The following is a 20,402-nucleotide window of genomic DNA, read 5'->3' as shown; positions in this document are numbered from 1 at the left end:
GGTTCCAATAGTTTTATAGAGCCCCACAGTGGAGGTGTCATAATACCCATAACACCTAGTGGTCAAACAGGGAAATGGATCCAATAGTTTTATAGAGCCCCGCAGTGGAGGTGTCATAATACCCATAACACCTAGCGGTCAAACAGGGAAATGGTTCCAATAGTTTTATAGAGCCCCACAGTGGAGGTGTCATAGTACCCATAACACCTTGTGGTCAAACAGGGAAATGGTTCCAATAGTTTTATAGAGCCCCACAGTGGAGGTGTTATAATACCCATAACACCTAGCGGTCAAACAGGGAAATGGTTCCAATAGTTTTATAGAGCCCCACAGTGGAGGTGTTATAATACCCATAACACCTAGCGGTCAAACAGGGAAATGGTTCCAATAGTTTTATAGAGCCCCACAGTGGAGGTGTCATAATACCCATAACACCTAGTGGTCAAACAGGGAAATGGTTCCAATAGTTTTATAGAGCCCCACAGTGGAGGTGTTATAATACCCATAACACCTAGCGGTCAAACAGGGAAATGGTTCCAATAGTTTTATAGAGCCCCACAGTGGAGGTGTTATAATACCCATAACACCTAGCAGTCAAACAGGGAAATGGTTCCAATAGTTTTATAGAGCCCCACAGTGGAGGTGTCATAATACCCATAACACCTTGTGGTCAAACAGGGAAATGGTTCCAATAGTTTGATAGAGCCCCACAGTGGAGGTGTCCTAATACCCATAACACCTAGCGGTCAAACAGGGAAATGGTTCCAATAGTTTGATAGAGCCCCACAGTGGAGGTGTCCTAATACCCATAACACCTAGCGGTCAAACAGGGAAATGGATCCAATAGTTTTATAGAGCCCCACAGTGGAGGTGTCATAATACCCATAACACCTAGCGGTCAAACAGGGAAATGGTTCCAATAGTATTTCCAATAAAACACATGAGCTGGCGCACACCCAAAGATTTTTATTTTTTTACGTGGAAGTTCTGACTAATGGCTAATAAACTATAAGCTATAAAAATAAGGAGAGTGGCACACTCCATACAGTGAGGGAAAACAGTATTTGATCCCCTGCTGATTTTGTACATTTGCCCACTGACAAAGAAATGATCAGTCTATCATTTTAATGGTAGGTTTATTTGAACAGTCAAGTAATGCATGGGGAAGAAATGGCACAGCAGCCATTTTGGGAGGGGGTGTGGATGCCCACACACCATAGCAGTCATCTTTTATATAACAACAAAAAAATCCAGAAAAACGCATGTCAAAAATGTTATAAATTGATTTGCATATTAATGAGAGAAATAAGTATTTGACCCCGTCTCAATCAGAAAGATTTCTGGCTCCCAGGTGTCTTTTATACAGGTAACGAGCTGAGATTAGGAGCACACTCTTAAAGGGAGTGCTCCTAATCTCAGTTTGTTACCTGTATAAAAGACACCTGTCCACAGAAGCAATCAATCAATCAGATTCCAAACTCTCCACCATGGCCAAGACCAAAGAGCTCTCCAAGGATGTCAGGGACAAGATTGTAGACCTACACAAGACTGGAATGGGCTACAAGACCATCGCCAAGCAGCTTGGTGAGAAGGTGACAACAGTTGGTGCGATTATTCGTAAATGGAAGAAACACAAAAGAACTGTCAATATCCCTCGGCCTGGGGCTCCATGCAAGATCTCACCTCGTGGAGTTGCAATGATCATGAGAACGGTGAGGAATCAGCCCAGAACTACATGGGAGGATCTTGTCAATGATCTCAAGGCAGCTGGGACCATAGTCACCAAGAAATCAATTGGTAACACACTACACCGTGAAGGACTGAAATCCTGCAGCGCCCGCAAGGTCCCCCTGCTCAAGAAAGCACCTATACATGCCCGTCTGAAGTTTGCCAATGAACATCTGAATGATTCAGAGGACAACTGGGTGAAAGTGTTGTGGTCAGATGAGACCAAAATGGAGCTCTTTGGCATCAACTCAACTCGCCGTGTTTGGAGGAGGAGGAATGCTGCTTATGACCCCAAGAACACCATCCCCACCGTCAAACATGAAGGTGGAAACATTATGCTTTGGGGGTGTTTTTCTGCTAAGGGGACAGGACAACTTCACCGCATCAAAGGGACGATGGACGGGGCCGTGTACCGTCAAATCTTGGGTAAGAACCTCCTTCCCTCAGCCAGGGCATTGAAAATGGGTTGTGGATGGGTATTCCAGCATGACAATGACCCAAAACACATGGCCAAGGCAACAAAGGAGTGGCTCAAGAAGAAGCACATTAAGGTCCTGGAGTGGCCTAGCCAGTCTCCAGACCTTAATCCCATATAAAATCTGTGGATGGAGCTGAAAGTTCGAGTTGCCAAACGTCAAACCTTAATGACTTGGAGAAGATCTGCAAAGAGGAGTGGGACAAAATCCCTCCTGAGATGTGTGCAAACCTGGTGGCCAACTACAAGAAACGTCTGACCTCTGTGATTGCCAACAAGGGTTTTGCCACCAAGTACTAAGTCATGTTTTGCAGAGGGGTCAAATACTTATTTCCCTCATTAAAATGCAAATCAATATACAACATTTTTGACATGCGTTTTTCTGGATTTTTTTGTTGTTATTCTGTCTCTCACTGTTCAAATAAACCTTCCATTAAAATTATAGACTGATAATTTCTTTGCCATTGGGCAAACGTACAAAATCAGCAGGGGATCAAATACTTTTTTCCCTCACTGTAAATCTCTACTTGCACATTCATCTTCTGCACATCAATTACTCCAGTGTTTATTTGGTATATTATAATTACTTCGTCACCATGGTCTATTTATTGCCTTACCTCCTTTATCTTACCTCATTTGCACACACTGTATATATACTTTTTATGCTGTATTATTGACTGTATGTTTGTTTATTCCATGTGTAAATCTGTGTTGTTGTCTGTGTCACACTGCTTTGCCTTTTTCTTGGCCAGGTCGCAGTTGTAAATGAGAACTTGTTCTCAACTAGCCTACCTGGTTAAACAAAGGTGAAATAAATTAAAAAAAATTAAAAAATCTGCCTTGAATAACAGGTTGCCACTGCTCCAAAGCAATTACATGTGGCACAGGAACCACTGACTGGCTGCATGTTTCTATTATTCAGATACCTGCTGGTACCTCTTAACTGGTTAGGACAGCTCATGAGGTTATTATACAGATACCTGCTGGTACCTCTTAACTGGTTAGGACAGCTCATGTTTCTATTATCCAGATACCTGCTGGTACCTCTTAACTGGTTAGGACAGCTCATGAGGCTATTATCCAGATACCTGCTGGTACCTCTTAACTGGTTAGGACAGCTCATGAGGTTATTATCCAGATACCTGCTGGTACCTCTTAACTGGTTAGGACAGCTCATGAGGTTATTATCCAGATACCTGCTGGTTCCTCTTAACTGGTTAGGACAGCTCATGAGGCTATTATCCAGATACCTGCTGGTACCTCTTAACTGGTTAGGACAGCTCATGAGGTTATTATCCAGATACCTGCTGGTACCTCTTAACTGGTTAGGACAGCTCATGAGGTTATTATCCAGATACCTGCTGGTTCCTCTTAACTGGTTAGGACAGCTCATGAGGTTATTATCCAGATACCTGCTGGTACCTCTTAACTGGTTAGGACAGCTCATGAGGCTATTATCCAGATACCTGCTGGTACCTCTTAACTGGTTAGGACAGCTCATGAGGCTATTATCCAGATACCTGCTGGTGCCTCTTAACTGGTTAGGACAGCTCATGAGGCTATTATCCAGATACCTGATGGTACCTCTTAACTGGTTAGGACAGCTCATGAGGTTATTATCCAGATACCTGCTGGTACCTCTTAACTGGTTAGGACAGCTCATGAGGTTATTATCCAGATACCTGCTGGTACCTCTTAACTGGTTAGGACAGCTCATGAGGCTATTATCCAGATACCTGCTGAGGTCCTAAATATCTGCCAGTAGATGGGACACAATATTACTAATGTAACCCACTGTAAAGACTGGGTTTAGTTGATTGTGTTGCACTGCTCATGTCTGCGTTCTGGAACTGCCCGCGTCCACGTACGGTGTGGCACCAAGGATATTGTCAGGTTACGTGCAGAGTGGGCTGAGGTGATCTTGGGGAATAACGACGGAGTTCGCTACATTGTTGAGACGCCAAAGTTTATTGTTCAATTAGCTTTTTGCTTTACGGTCAGGGACAGTATGAGTGTAGCCAGATCCTTTTCACTCTCTATCCTTGTTTCATTTTGTGGTTCACTGGATTCGTCCTCATCCTCGAGACGAGGGACAGACGAACGACCTGCTAGCTAGCCAAGCTAGTCAGTACAGCTAGGTAAGCTAGCTACTCTACCAGCAGCATCCTCATTTTTCCTAGCTACCACTACATCATCACTAGCTGCCCGCATTACTTGTGGACCGATGGAGCTCCCTGGTTGTTTCATCCACCAGTTAAATCCCATGGAAGGCTTCCGTCTCTCTCGTTGACGGATGCTGGCTACCTCTGTCCGGTTCTCCTCTTTTCACTAGATGGACGGTAACTTTAGTGTTTAACCCCTCTGTGTCCAATGACCGAAGTTTAAAACAAAAAAATTGTGACGCCTCAAGTAGTCTGGACACATTCCATTTTTAACAATGTTTTTTTTTCTGATAAAACTAGTTCATTGCATCCGCCATGGAGCTCAGTTTCATAATATTACCTTATGTCCCTAGTTATGAAGTTATAGCGAAAAAACAGGCCTTATTTTAGGTCATTTTTCACCCTTCCAGCTCCTATTAGTTTAATTGAGCACTGTGGCACCACCTGACATTCTGAACGTTCTATACCATTGCCCATTGTTCTGCGTCACAATGCCAGCTTCGCTATTGTTATCAATGAGACCTGCCTGCGTTAACATTGTAGGCTGACCTCAAGTATTATTATTAGTATTATTACTAATATTATCACAGCTACTTGGTGCACACTTCACCTGGGTACACGTTGTGGTGACCCACAGTACTAGTGATGGCTGGCGCAAACCGATCAAACGTTAAGCATTTTCTGGTCATAGTTAACCAATTTTGTTTTCAGAAAAATGTATACAACCTAAACAGAACACATGTCCCTGCCCTCTTTTTCAAGATGTGGCCGATTTATACAGACATAATAAAAAATGTAATTAAGATATAACACTTTTTTTGAGGAGTTATTGTTTCTGAATGGCTACTGGGTAATTTGATATGCATCGAAATCTTCGTTTGTAGGAATTGAATTGAGCAAATGCTGCACAGGTTCACTGAGTTACAACCCAAATGGATAGGTCTAGCTCATTGATTTGTAGATCTGACGCAGTTGAGCCTTGCAAGTGTGGTGAATGAGTTATGTAGTACCCACAGAAGACCACAGGGAGGAGCTAGAGAGCTATAAACCCATAACGTTTTTAGCCTTAAAACCCTTAAACCTAACAATCAATCTAATGTATTTATGAAGCCCTTTTTACATCAGCAGATGTCACAAAGTGCTGTACAGAAATTCTAACCCTACGTATGACCTATTTTAGCCTTAACCCCTAATCCTGTGTATTACCTATTTTAGCCTTAACCCCTAACCCTAATTCTAGGGTAGGGTAGCCTAGAACACTTTTAGAAACTATTTTAGTAATAATATTATGTTAGTAAATACAAGTATAGTACCAAACAGCATGTTGATTATTTTGTTAATCAAACCTGTCTAAGCCTTTTGCTGTTTTTATTTTGTTATTCGTTTTTTTCTAATATCTATTATTGCAAGGCACACAACAAGCCACATGTGTTTTTATTTTTCAAATGTGGTTTGAACTGGGAGACCTAGTAACCTCTTTGTGAATGTCCAGCAATTGGCGTGGGATAGACAGGGCAGGTTTGAGACTAATCTAAGGAATTAACAATGTTTTTTTTTCTTCTCAGGTGTCTCACTAATGTCTGTCTATGAATGACTGACTTTTAATTGGTAAATATTTCCAATAGATGGCAGCATAAGACCACGAAGCATCAGTTATAGGCTACAAGCAGCAATATGATTGACATAAAATAGCATGCAACCACAGACTATATGTCCCATGATTTTCTAAAATGGTCACTCATTACTTTAGTTAGCTATATATCTCCTTGAGCTGACTTCATGCGCGAGAAGGCATCGCGGGTTGATGCTGGTTGATGAATTTGACAATGAATGTACTGGGAAAATACATTCTTCTCAACTAGAGGTGACGGAATTAATGTTCAGGCTTATTGATAATCGTTATATTAATGAAGTATAATTTCAAACATGAGCATAAAAACAGGTAATAATAAACATGAATCATCATTATATTACTAAACAGTAATCTGTTAAATGCTTTTTCAGTCCTTCCTCTTGTGTTAGCAGTGTGGAAAGGGACAGAAAGAAGCGCGGGGAGTGGTGGTGTATCCAGGGAGAACTAAACTAATCTTCTGATAAGTCATTCGTGGTGTTATGCTGCCATCTAATGAAATGATTTAGAAACTGCAGTAATATTGAATAATGTGTAATTCCTTACTAAAGTAGTAATTTCTCAGAATTGCAAAATTGAATATTTTCTAGTTAATTTTACAACTTACAACCATAAAATAACAATTTATTGCATAATAAACAATGAAACTGACGAAACCAAAAACATAATATATTTAGTTAATTATATATATGAAAAACTATTTATTAGATGGGAGACATTATCAGCCAAAGTAACAGCCCTGTAGACAAAGAAGAGCTCTCCAGTAGGTACCAAAACATTCAAAGGCCATTTTCTCAAAAGTGAGGTTACAAGTTCATCAACGTTCAAAGAAGAATTACTTTCCCATTGTTCATCAACTGTTTTGTATGATATACCATTTTCTAGCCCTGAGTCTCTACTTTTATCCAGTGTAAAAAACACATTTGAAAATGTTTCTAAAATAAGACCGAATCGTGCCGGGCGGTTACATTTGACTGTGTTAAACCTAGCAGTACTACTGATTTCTCTGAGAGTGAGGCAGATATATATTATTACTGTATAAAACCTAGCAGTACTACTGATTTCTCTGAGAGAGAGGCAGATATATATTATTACTGTGTTAAACCTAGCAGTACTACTGATTTCTCTGAGAGGCAGATATATATTATTACTGTATAAAACCTCACAGTACTACTGATTTCTCTGAGAGTGAGGCAGATATATATTATTACTGTATAAAACCTAGCAGTACTACTGATTTCTCTGAGAGTGAGGCAGATATATATTATTACTGTATAAAACCTAGCAGTACTACTGATTTCTCTGAGAGTGAGGCAGATATATATTATTACTGTGTAAAACCTAGCAGTACTACTGATTTCTCTGAGAGTGAGGCAGATATATATTATTACTGTATAAAACCTAGCAGTACTACTGATTTCTCTGAGAGTGAGGCAGATATATATTATTACTGTGTAAAACCTAGCAGTACTACTGATTTCTCTGAGAGTGAGGCAGATATATATTATTACTATGTAAAACCTAGCAGTACTACTGATTTCTCTGAGAGTGAGGCAGATATATATTATTACTGTATTAAACCTAGCAGTACTACTGATTTCTCTGAGAGTGAGGCAGATATATATTATTACTATGTAAAACCTAGCAGTACTACTGATTTCTCTGAGAGTGAGGCAGATATATAGCATTGAGCAAAGAAAACATTTGACTCTCTAAAATGAAACCGTCATGTGATAGTTTATAAACAAATTCATGTCTGTCATTGAACAACACCATGTCATAATTAGATAGTGAAAAACACACCAATCTCTTTCATAATTTCTTTAAACAATAAAAGCTCATTTACCAACATTTCTGTAAAGTGATATGTTGCGTTTTGGAATGAAACTCTTCTTATGTTTCCCATCTGAGATCAGAGTAGATGAGAGATGTAATGTTTGTCTCTGTTGTGTTGAAGACCAATCAAGCAGGAGAGACCAGCCTCCCCTGTTCCCAGCTGTGTGTCCATGAAGAGTGACCAGTCTATGGATCCTCTTATATACTTTAGAGAGGGAGACTTTTCTACTGAACAAAGGTAAGAAGAACTCATGGGTCATGGTCAGTGAGTTAAACACCACTGTCTCTAGTCATTTCTCCTCTCCCATTTTCACATTCCTTTTTGTTGTTTTCATAATCCGTAGGCTAATCCTTCTGTCCATTTTCATAGTCCTAAAACAATATTAAACAAACACAACGTTCCCTCCCTGTGTGTGTGTGTGTGTGAAAGTGTGTGTGTTTGCACTCCCTGGACAAGGAAATGAAATCTCTATCCTGATTGCCTAGTCACTTTTGCCACTACCTACATGTACATATTACCTCAATTATAGTCTCATTATTACCTCAACTACCTGGTACCCCTGCACATTGACTCAGTACCTGTACTCCTTATAGTCTCATTATTACCTCAACTACCTGGTACCCCTGCACATTGACTCAGTAGTGGTACTCCTTATAGTCTCATTATTACCTCAACTACCTGGTACCCCTGCACATTGACTCAGTACTGGTACTCCTTATAGTCTCATTATTACGTCAACTACCTGGTACCCCTGCACATTGACTCAGTACTGGTACTCCTTATAGTCTCATTATTACCTCAACTACCTGGTACCCCTGCACATTGACTCAGTACTGGTACTCCTTATAGCCTCATTCAACGGCTCAGACACGAGAGGTATGTGGCAGGGTCTACAGTCAATCACGGACTACAAAAGAAAAACCAGCCCCGTCGCTGATCACGATGCCTTGCTCCCAGACAGACTAAACAGCTTTTTTACTCACCTTGAGGACAACACAGCGCCACTGACACGGCCCGCTACCAAAAACTGCGGGCTCTCCTTCATCGTAGCCAACGTGAGTAAAACATTTAAACGTGTTAACCCTCGCAAGGCTGCAGGCCCAGACGGCATTCCCGGCCACGTCCTCAGAGCATGCGCAGACCAGCTGGCTGGTGTGTTTACGGACATATTCAATCTCTCCCTATCCCAGTCTGCTGTCCCCACATGCTTCAAGAGGGCCACCATTATTCCTGTTCCCAAGAAAGCTAAGGTAACTGAGCTAAATGACTACTGCCCTGTAGCACTCACTTCTGTCATCATGAAGTGCTTTGAGAGACTAGTCAAGGACCATATCACCTGTCACCCTAGACCCACTCCAATTTGCTTACCGACCCAATAGGTCCACAGACGACGCAATCGCCATCACACTGCACACTGCCCTAACCCATCTGGACAAGAGGAATACCTATGTAAGAATGCTGTTCATTGATTGCAGCTCAGCATTTAACACCATAGTACCCTACAAACTCGTCATTAAGCTCGAGACCCTGGGTCTCGACCCCGCCCTGTGCAACTGGGTCCTGGACTTCCTGACGGGCCGCCCCCAGGTGGTGAAGGTATGTAACAACATCTCCACCCCGCTGACCCTCAACACTGGGGCACCACAAGGGTGCGTTCTCAGCCCTCTCCTGTACTCCCTGTTCACCCACGACTGCGTGGCCATGCACGCCTCCAACTCAATCATCAAGTTTGCAGACGACACTACAGTGGTAGGCTTGATTATCAACAACGACAAGACGGCCTACAGGGAGGAGGTGAGGGCCCTCGGAGTGTGGTGTCAGGAAAATAACCTCGCACTTAATGTCAACAAGGAGATGATCGTGGACTTCAGGAAACAGCAGAGGGAGCAGCCCCCTATCTACATTGATGGGACAGTAGTGGAGAGGGTGGAGAGTTTTAAGTTCCTAGGCGTACACATCACGGACAAACTGAAATGGTTCGGCAGCTGCTCCGCCCATAACCGTAAGGCTCTCCAGAGGGAAGTGAGGTCTGTGTGTGTGGCTGTTACCAACATACTGACTCAACTCAAGCCACTTTAATAATAAAAAATTGATGTATTCAATTCATCACTAGCCACTTTATATTATATAATGTTTACTTACCCTACATTACTCATCTCATATGTATATACTGTACGCTATACCATCTACTGCATCTTGCCATCTTGATGTAATTTAGCACTAGCCACTTTCAACAATGCCTCTTTATATGTTTTCATACCCTACATTACTCATCTCATATGTATATACTGTACTCTATACCATCTACTGCATCTTGCTGTCATGTCCTGGCCAGTATAAGGGTTAATTGTCATTGTAGTTTGGTCAGGACGTGGCAGAGGGTATTTGTTTTATGTGGTTCGGGGTGGTGTTTTGGTAAAAGGGCGTTTGATTTAGTATTTCCGGGTTTTTGGTTTATGGTCTATGTTTATATATTTCTATGTGGAGTCTAGTGAGTGTGTTTCTATGGTTGATTAATTGGGGTTGGGACTCTCAATTGAAGGCAGGTGTTTTCTCTTTGCCTTTGATTGAGAGTCCCATATATTAGGGTGTGTTTGTCATTTGTGGGAGATTGTTTCTTGTCTAGCGTATGTGAGCCTGAGAAGACTGTCTATATCGTGAGTTTGTTTTGTTATTTTGTATGTTCATTTTGAGTCTAATAAATGTTCAAGATGAGCCAAAACAATTCTGCTGCATATTGGTCCTCCTTTTCCGACGATGATTTCGCCATATCGTCTGACGACGACGAAATCCCTGACAGAATCTCCCACCAAACCAGGACCAAGCAGCAGAGGAAGGAGCAGAGGGATTTTGAATTGGACAAACGGGAGAGATGGACATGGGAGCAAGTTATGGCCGGAGAGGGCCCATGGAGAATGGCTGGTAAGGACCGGGAACGTTTCCGAGGAACACGACTGGCGTTGAAGCACGAGAGGCACCCCCAATAATTTTTTGGGGGGGGGCACACGGGTAGTTTGGCTAGGCCTAGGAAGAGCCGGAAGCTAGCTACCCGTGGTTATATGGAGGAGCGTATGAGGTGGAGGGCGCCATGTTTCGCTGAAGAGCGCAATATCTCACCCATACGCACGCACAGTCCGGTGCGCGTTATTCCAGCCCCTCGCAGGTGCCGTGCTAGAGTGAGCATCCAGCCTGGTAGGAGGATGCCTGCGCAGCGCATCTGGTCGCCGGTACGCCTCCGAGGACCAGGCTACCCAACTCCCGCTCTACGCACGGCTACCATCAGGCCCCTGCACAGCCCAGTCCGCCCTGTACAAGCACCCCGCTCATACAGGGCTACTAGTTCCATCCAGCCAGGACAGGTTGTGCAGGAGGTAAGATCAAGACCGCCTGTGCGCCTCCATAGCCCGGTGTTTCCAGTTCCTGTCTCTCGTGCGGACCCGGAAGTGCGTCAGCCCAGTCCGACTCGTCCTGTTCCCGCTCCCCGCACTAGCCTGGAGGTACGTGTTCCCAGTCTGGTAAGTCCAGTACCAGCACCACGCACCAGGCTTCAAGTGCGTCATCCCAGTCCGACGTCGCCAGGGCTGCCCGTCAGTCAAGAGTCGCCAGAGCTGCCCGTCAGTCAAGAGTCGCCAGAGCTGCCCGTCAGTCAAGAGTCGCCAGAGCCGCCCGTCAGTCAAGAGTCGCCAGAGCCGCCCGTCAGTCAAGAGTCGCCAGAGCCGCCCGTCAGTCAAGAGTCGCCAGACCGCCCGCCAGTCAAGAGCCACCAGAGCCACCCACTAGTCAGGAGCTGCCAGAGTGGCCGGAGATGCCAGAGTGGCCAGAGTGGCCGGAGATGCCAGAGTGGCCAGACTGCCCGGAGATGCCAGAGTGGCCAGACTGCCCGGAGATGCCAGAGTGGCCAGACTGCCCAGAGATGCCAGTGGCCAGACTGCCCGGAGATGCCAGAGTGGCCAGACTGCCCGGAGATTGCCAGAGTGGCCAGACTGCCCGGAGATGCCAGAGTGGCCAGACTGCCCGGCGATGCCAGAGTGGCCAGACTGCCCGGAGATGCCAGAGTGGCCAGACTGCCCAGAGATGCCAGAGTGGCCAGACTGCCCGGAGCTGCCAGAGTGGCCAGACTGCCCGGAGCTGCCAGACTGCCCCATCGGCCCAGAGTCTGCCGATTACGAAGAACCAAGGGAGTCGAGCAGCAACCCTGAACTGAGTAAGCCTGACAATCCAGAACTTAAAATGATTAACTGTTCAATTAATGAGTCTGTATACAGGGTGGAGAGGAGGAGGTCTGCCCAGGATCCAGAGCAAGGGGAGTCTGCCTACGGTCCGAGGCTGATCGGGGTCGGCACTCTGGAGGACAATAGGCCGGAGCCTGAACCACCACTTGCATAGGTGGGTTGGGGAGGGGGGGTGTAGCACAAGTGCCATCAGTGACGGCAGCCACCCTCCCTTCCCTCCCTTTACTTTAGGGGGATTTTTGTTGTTGTTTGGGGTTTTTGTTTTTCTTGAGGTGCTTCCGGGGTTAGCACCTTTAGGGGGGGGGGGGGGTACTGTCACGTCCTGGCCAGTATAAGGGTTAATTGTCATTGTAGTTTGGTCAGGACGTGGCAGAGGGTATTTGTTTTATGTGGTTCGGGGTGGTGTTTTGGTAAAAGGGCGTTTGATTTAGTATTTCCGGGTTTTTGGTTTATGGTCTATGTTTATATATTTCTATGTGGAGTCTAGTGAGTGTGTTTCTATGTTTGGTTAATTGGGGTTGGGACTCTCAATTGAAGGCAGGTGTTTTCTCTTTGCCTTTGATTGAGAGTTCCATATATTAGGGTGTGTTTGTCATTTGTGGGAGATTGTTTCTTGTCTAGCGTATGTGAGCCTGAGAAGACTGTCTATATCGTGAGTTTGTTTTGTTATTTTGTATGTTAATTTTGAGTCTAATAAATGTTCAAGATGAGCCAAAACAATTCTGCTGCATATTGGTCCTCCTTTTCCGACGATGCTTTCAACGTTAATAACAATGTTTTTTTTTAAACAGCTCAGAGATTTAACAATGCTCCTGCGAATATTCAAATTATTAACTTTTCCTTAAAATGCATTTGGGAAACCAGACCCTGAATAAAAACATCTGCTAAATGACTAAAATGTCAAATGTAAATGTTTTACAAACTGATCTCATATTTCTGTATTGGATTATTATATTTAAATGTTTTAATATTGATGTCACAAGTGTATCATTTGTACAGTTCTTTATTAAAAATGTAGTTATTTGTTACATTTCACTTTGTAAAACTTAGCAGTACTACTTATTTCTCTGAGTGTGAGGCAGATATATAGTATTACTGTATAAAACCTAGCAGTACTACTGATTTCTCTGAAAGTGAGGCAGATATATATTATTACTGTGTTAAACCTAGCAATACTACTGATTTCTCTGAGAGAGAGGCAGATATATATTATTACTGTGTAAAACCTAGCAGTACTACCGATTTCTCTGAGAGTGAGGCAGATATATAGCATTTTGCAAAAAAAAACATTTGACTCTGAAATGAAACCATCAAGTGATAGATTTTAAACTAATACATGTCTGTCATTGAATAATCCAATGCCATGATTAGATAGTGAAAAATCACACCAATCTCTTTCATAATATCTTTAAACAATAAAAGCTAATTTACGAACATTTCTGAAAAGTTATATATAGCGTTTTGGAATAAAACTCTTCTTATGTTTCCCATCTGAGCTCAGAGCAGATGAGAGATGAAATGTTTGTCTCTGTTGTGTTGAAGTCCAATCAAGCAGGAGAGACCAGCCTCCCCTGTACCCAGCTGTGTGTCCATGAAGAGTGAGCAGTCTATGGCGCCTCCTATATCCTTTAGAGAGGGAGACCTTTCTACTGAACAAAGGTAAGAAGAACTCATGGGTCATGGTCAGTGAGTTAAACAACACTGTCTCTAGTCATTTCTCCTCTCCCATTTTCACATTTCTTTTTGTTGTTTTCATAATCCATAGGCTAATCTTTTTTTCCATTTTCATAGTCCTTAAACAATATTAAACAAACACAACATTCCCTCCGTGTGTGTGTGTGTGCACTCCCTGGATGAGGAGATGTAATCTCTATCCTGATTGCCTAGTCACTTTTACCCCTACCTACATGTACACTACCGTTCAAAAGTTTGGAGTCACTTAGTAATGTCCATATTTTCGAAAGAAAAGTAAAAAAATGTGTCCATTAAAATAACATCAAATTGATCAGAAATACAGTGTACACATTGTTAACTTCTCTAGGGTAGGGAGCAGTATTTTGACGTCCGGATGAAAGGCATGCCCAAATTAAACTGCCTGCTACTCAGGCTCAGAAGGTAGGAAATGCATAGTATTAGTAGATTTGGATAGAAAACACTCTGAAGTTTCTAAAACTGTTTGAATGATGTCAGTGAGTATAACAGAACTCATATGGCAGGCAAAAACCTGAGAAAAATCCACCCAGGAAGTGGGAAATCTGAGGGTTGTAGTTTTTTCAAGTGATTGCCTATTGCCTACACAGTGACTTAGGGTTAATTTTGCACTTCCTAAGGCGTCCACTAGATGTCATCAGTCTTTAGAACGTTGTTTCATGCTTCTACTGTGAATATTGAGTCAGATGAGTGACGAAATGACATGAGCTCAGAGGTGCGCTCTCACGTGAGTGTGAGCTGTGTTCCTTTTCTTTTCTGAAGACATTGGAATTGTCCGGTTGGAATATTACTGAAGATTTATGTTAAAAACATCCTAAAGATTGATGCTATACATCATTTGACATATTTCTACGAACGTAAATAGAACTTCTTTTTACTTTTCTTCGTGACTTTTTTGCGCGCTTCCTGCATTTGGAGGAGTGGACTGAACGCGCGAACAAAAAGGAGGTATTTGCACATAAATGAAGAACTTTATCGAACAAAACAAACATTTATTGTGGACCTGGGATTCCTGGGAGTGCATTCTGATGAAGATCATCAAAGGTAAGGGAATATTTATAATATTATTTCTGAGTTTTATTGACTCCACAAAATGGCGGGTTTGGTTTCGTGTCTGAACGCCGTACTCAGATTATTGCAAAGTGTGTTTTCTTGTAAAGTTTTTTTGAAATCTGACACAGTGGTTGCATTAAGGAGAAGTGTATCTATAATTCTTTGAATAACAGTTTAATATTTTATCGACGTTTATGATGAGTATTTCTGTAAATTGATGTGCTCATTCACCAGAAGTTTTGGGACATTTCTGAACATTACACGCCAATGTAATATGGGGTTTTTGGATATAAATATGAACTTCATCGAGGAAAACATACATGTATTGTGTAACATGAAGTCCTATGAGTGCCATCTGATGAAGATCATCAAAGGTTAGTGATTAATTTTAGCTGTATTTCTGGTTTTTGTGACGCCTCCCCTTGCTTGGAAAATGGCTGTGTGGTTTTTCTTGTCTAGGTGCTGTCCTAACATAATCTAATGCTATGCTTTCGCCGTAAAGCCTTTTTGATATCGGACACTGTGGTTGGATTAACGAGAAGTTTATCTTTAAAATGGGATATAATAGTTGTATGTTTGAGAAATTTGAATTATGAGATTTTTGTTGTTTTGAGTTTGGCGCCCTGCTATTTCACTGGCTGTTGAATAGTGTGTCCCGCAGTTGGGACAGTCACGTCCCACATACCCAAGAGGTTAATGACTATTGTAGCTGGAAAACACTGATTTTTTATGGAATATCTACATAGGCGTACAGAGGCCCATTATCAGCAACCATCACTCCTGTGTTCCAATGGCACGTTGTGTTCGCTAATCCAAGTTTATAATTTTAAAAGGGTAATTGATCATTAGAAAATCCTTTTGCAATTATGTTAGCACAGCTGAAAACTGTTGTTCTGATTAAAGAAGCAATAAAACTGGCCTTCTTTAGACTAATTGAGTATCTAGAACATTAGTATTTGTGGGTTTGTTTACAGGCTCAAAATGGCCAGAAACAAAGTACTTTCTTCTGAAACTCATCAATCTATTCTTGTTCTTAGAAAGTAAGGCTATTCCATGCGAGTAATTGCTAAGAAACTGAAGATCTCATACAACACTGTGTACTACTCCCTTCACAGAACAGCGCAAACTGGCTCTAACCAGAATAGACAGAGGAGTGGGAGGCCCCGATGCACAACTGAGCATGAGGACAAGTACATCAGAGTGTCTAGTTTGAGAAACAGACGCCTCACAAGTCCTCAACTGGTAGCTTCATTGAATAGTACCCGCAAAACACCAGTCTCAACGTCAGCAGTGAAGAGGCGACTCCGGGATGCTGGCCTTGTAGACAGAGTTCCTCTGTCCAGTGTCTGTGTTCTTTTGCCCATCTTAATATTTAAATTTTTTTGGCAAGTCTGAGATATGGCTTTTTCTTTACAACTCTGCCTAGAAGGCCAGCATCCCGGAGTTGCCTCTTCACTGTTGACGTTTAGACTGGTGTTTTGCGGGTACAATTTGATAAAGCTTCCAGTTGAAAACTTGTGAGGCGTCTGTTTCTCAAATTAGACACTAACGTACTTGTCCTCTTGCTCAGTTGTGCACTGGGGCCTACTTCTATTCTGGTTAGAGCCAGTTTGCGCTGTTCTGTGAAGGGAGTAGTACACAACATTGTACGAGATCTTCAGTTTCTTGGCAATTTTTCGCATGGAATAGCCTTCATTTCTCAGAAATAGAATAGACTAACAATTTTCAGAAGAAAATGATTTGTTTCTGGCCATTTTGAGCCTGTAATCGAACTCACAAATGCTGATGCTCCAGATACTCAACTAGCTTAAATAAGGACAGTTTTATTGCTTCTTTAATCAGCACAACAGTTTTCAGCTGTGCTAACATAATTGCAAAAGGGTTTTCTAATGATCAATTAGTCTTTTAAAATGATAAACTTGGATTAGCTGACACAACGTGCCATTGGAACACAGGAGTGATGGTTGCTGATAATGGGCCTCTGTACGCCTATGTAGATATTCCATAAACAATCAGCTGTTTCCAGCTACAATAGTCATTTACAACATTAACAATGTCTACACTGTATTTCAGATCAATTTGATGTTATTTTAATGGACAAAAAAAGTGTTTTTCTTTCAAAAACAAGAACATTTCTAAGTGACCCCAAACTTTTGTTACACCATGTAGGAGCAGTATAGACCTAGTCTGTTCATTATATACATCTACATGATGTATTGTTACACCGTGTAGGAGCAGTATAGACCTAGTCTGTTCATTATATACATCTACATGATGTATTGTTACACCGTGTAGGAGCAGTATAGACCTAGTCTGTTCATTATATACATCTACATGATGTATTGTTACACCGTGTAGGAGCAGTATAGACCTAGTCTGTTCATTATATACATCTACACGATGTATTGTTACACCGTGTAGGAGCAGTATAGACCTAGTCTGTTCATTATATACATCTACACGATGTATTGTTACACCGTGTAGGAGCAGTATAGACCTAGTCTGTTCATTATATACATCTACACGATGTATTGTTACACCATGTAGGAGCAGTATAGACCTAGTCTGTTCATTATATACATCTACGTGATGTATTGTTACACCATGTAGGAGCAGTATAGACCTAGTCTGTTCATTATATACATCTACGTGATGTATTGTTACACCATGTAGGAGCAGTATAGACCTAGTCTGTTCATTATATACATCTACATGATGTTTTGCTACACCATTTAGGAGCAGTATAGACCTAGTCTGTTCATTATATACATCTACATGATGTATTGTTACACCATGTAGGAGCAGTATAGACCTAGTCTGTTCATTATATACATCTACATGATGTTTTGTTACACCATTTAGGAGCAGTATAGACCTAGTCTGTTCATTATATACATCTACATGATGTATTGTTACACCGTGTAGCAGCAGTATAGACCTAGTCTGTTCATTATATACATCTACATGATGTATTGTTACACCATGTAGGAGCAGTATAGACCTAGTCTGTTCATTATATACATCTACATGATGTATTGTTACACCATGTAGGAGCACTATAGACCTAGTCTGTTCATTATATACATCTACATTATGTATTGTTACACCATGTAGGAGCAGTATAGACCTAGTCTGTTCATTATATACATCCACATGATATATTGTTACACCATGTAGGAGCAGTATAGACCTAGTCTGTTCATTATATACATCTACATGATGTATTGTTACATCATGTAGCAGCAGTATGGAGGTCAGTGGGGGACAAAATTGTTGACACCCTTGATAAAGATGAGATAAACGACTCTATTAAATAAATAATTAAAATACTGAGCTATATTGTATGTAAAAAATAAAGAAATTATATTATTTTATACTAATAGAATTGCTCAGAGAAAGAGATTTAGTTTAACATGTAATTCTCAAAAGGCTGGGGTCTGAATTATTGCCTCCCATGTTTTCAATACTCCAGCACCCTCCCCTTGGGAGGATAACGACACTGAAATGTTTAATGAGATTAGAGAACACATTGGGTGGGATCTTAGACCCTTCCTCCAAACAGAATCTCTCCAGGTCTTTGATTTATTTAGTCTGTCTTATGGACTGCCCTGTTCAATTCAAACCACAGGTTTTCAATGGAGTTCAAGTCCGAAGACTGAGATGGCCATTAAAAATGTTGATTTTTGTGCCCAATTAACCATTTCTTTGTGGATGTTGATGTGTCTTGCTGGAAGATCCACTTATGGCCAAGTTTCAGCCTCCTAGCAGAGAGGTAACCAGGTTTTTGGCTAAAATATCCTGGTAGTGGGTAAAGTTAATTTATTTATTTCATACAGTAATTTTTGCTCATCATTATCAAGGGTACCAATAACTAGGTGCTAATTTTGATATCTAGTTATTTGACTGAATCAGAAATACAAATGTGGAGTAGATGTAGAGTTTGTTTTAAATTCTCATAAAAAATATGTACTAATCAAACAACACTTGTTGCTCTTTGTACGTGTTGATATAATATTAATATTTAATGGAGAGAACAAAACGTTTCCCTAAACTGCTTTATAATATTATAATTCAATGAAGAATAAAAATAGTTTTCCCTCCTCAACTGCGTTTCCTCCCTCCAGACAGCAGATGGCGATATGTGTCTTTCAGGCGATGTTTCTAGTGTGACGTATAATCTAGTGGACGGAACTCTTCAACAACTGCAGCCACCTCGGTAGCTCGCTAGCCGACAAAGTCTGAACATTCAAGTTCTTTAGACACTTTCCTGGTTTAACTGTAACTGTGATTTAAACATACTTATGTGTTAACAACTAGCTACCCCATTTAATTTCATATTTACGTTGTAAGTCAACTATCTGGCTGGTTAAGTTAGCACTAGCCTAGCTAGCTAACATCCCCGACCATGAGTTCACTAAGCTACTCTCCTCCTGCTAAAGAAGAGGTCTGTTGGACGGAGAAAGAAGCTCTGGTGAAAGAGGAGGCTGTTACAATACAAAAACAAGTAGAGGGTGAGGCTGTTACCGTGAAAAAAGAAGAGAAAGACGTTACAGTGAAAGAAGAGGAAGACGCCTTCAGAGTGAAAGAGGAGGAGGATGTTACTGTGAAAGAAAAGGAGGAAGATGCAGTTTTTGGAGTGAAAGATGAAGAGGGGGAGATTACTGTCACATTAGAGGAGGACGAAGAAGAGAAGACTGGAGAACTGATTAACACTAGTAAATACAGTGAGTACTATCTAATAAAACAGGGACATTGATCTGATTAACACCAGTAAATACAGTGAGTACTATCTAATAAAACAGGGACATTGATCTTTTATTTTATTTTTTTCACCTTTATTTAACCAGGTAGGCAAGTTGAGAACAAGTTCTCATTTACAATTGCGACCTGGCCAAGATAAAGCAAAGCAGTTCGACAACATACAACAACACAGAGTTACACATGGAGTAAAACAAACATACAGTCAATAATACATTAGAAAAATAAGTCTATATACAATGTGAGCAAATGAGGTGAGATAAGGGAGGTAAAGACAAAAAGACAGTGGTGGCAAAATAAATACAATATAGCAAGTAAAACACTGGAATGGTAGATTTGAAGTAGAAGAAAGTGCAAAGTAGAAATAGAAATAATGGGGTGCAAAGGAGCAAAATAAATAAATACAGTAGGGGAAGAGGTAGTTGTTTGGGCTAAATTATAGATGGGCTATGTACAGGTGCAGTGATCTGTGAGCTGCTCTGACAGCTGGTGCTTAAAGCTAGTGAGGAAGATAAGTGTTTCCAGTTTCAGAGATTTTTGTAGTTCGTTCCAGTCATTGGCAGCAGAGAACAGGAAGAAGAGGCGGCCGAAGGAGGAATTGGCTTTGGGAGTGACCAGAGAGAGAGATACCTGCTGTAGCGCGTGCTACAGGTGGGTGCTGCTATGGTGACCAGTGAGCGGAGATAAGGGGTGACTTTACCTAGCAGGGTCTTGTAGATGACCTGGAGCCAGTGGGTTTGGAGACGAGTATGAAGTGAGGGCCAGCCAACGAGAGCGTACAGGTCGCAGTGGTGGGTAGTATATGGGGCTTTGGTGA

General features: G+C 41.7%; 1 protein-coding gene across 4 annotated transcripts in view; it reads left to right on the top strand.

Annotated features, from left to right (window-relative positions):
- The window catches only part of LOC145867205 (uncharacterized), a 39,809-nt gene that overhangs the window by 7,568 nt on the left and 11,839 nt on the right, over positions 1–20,402 (top strand). For all 4 annotated transcript variants that reach the window (XM_082971261.1, XM_082971259.1, XM_082971260.1 and 1 more), the window contains 2 exons: positions 7,953–8,069; positions 8,682–13,723. In XM_082971261.1, the coding sequence (XP_082827387.1) occupies positions 10,892–12,031 (1,140 nt within the window). In that variant the 5' untranslated portion in view covers positions 7,953–8,069; positions 8,682–10,891 and the 3' untranslated portion in view covers positions 12,032–13,723. The remainder of the gene's footprint in view (positions 1–7,952; positions 8,070–8,681; positions 13,724–20,402) is intronic.

The sequence above is a fragment of the Salmo salar genome, unplaced genomic scaffold (assembly GCF_965601325.2).
Source record: "Salmo salar unplaced genomic scaffold, fSalSal1 ptg000221l, whole genome shotgun sequence".
In the NCBI taxonomy this organism is placed as follows: Eukaryota; Metazoa; Chordata; class Actinopteri; order Salmoniformes; family Salmonidae; genus Salmo; species Salmo salar.
This window is presented reverse-complemented; position numbering and strand designations above follow the sequence as displayed.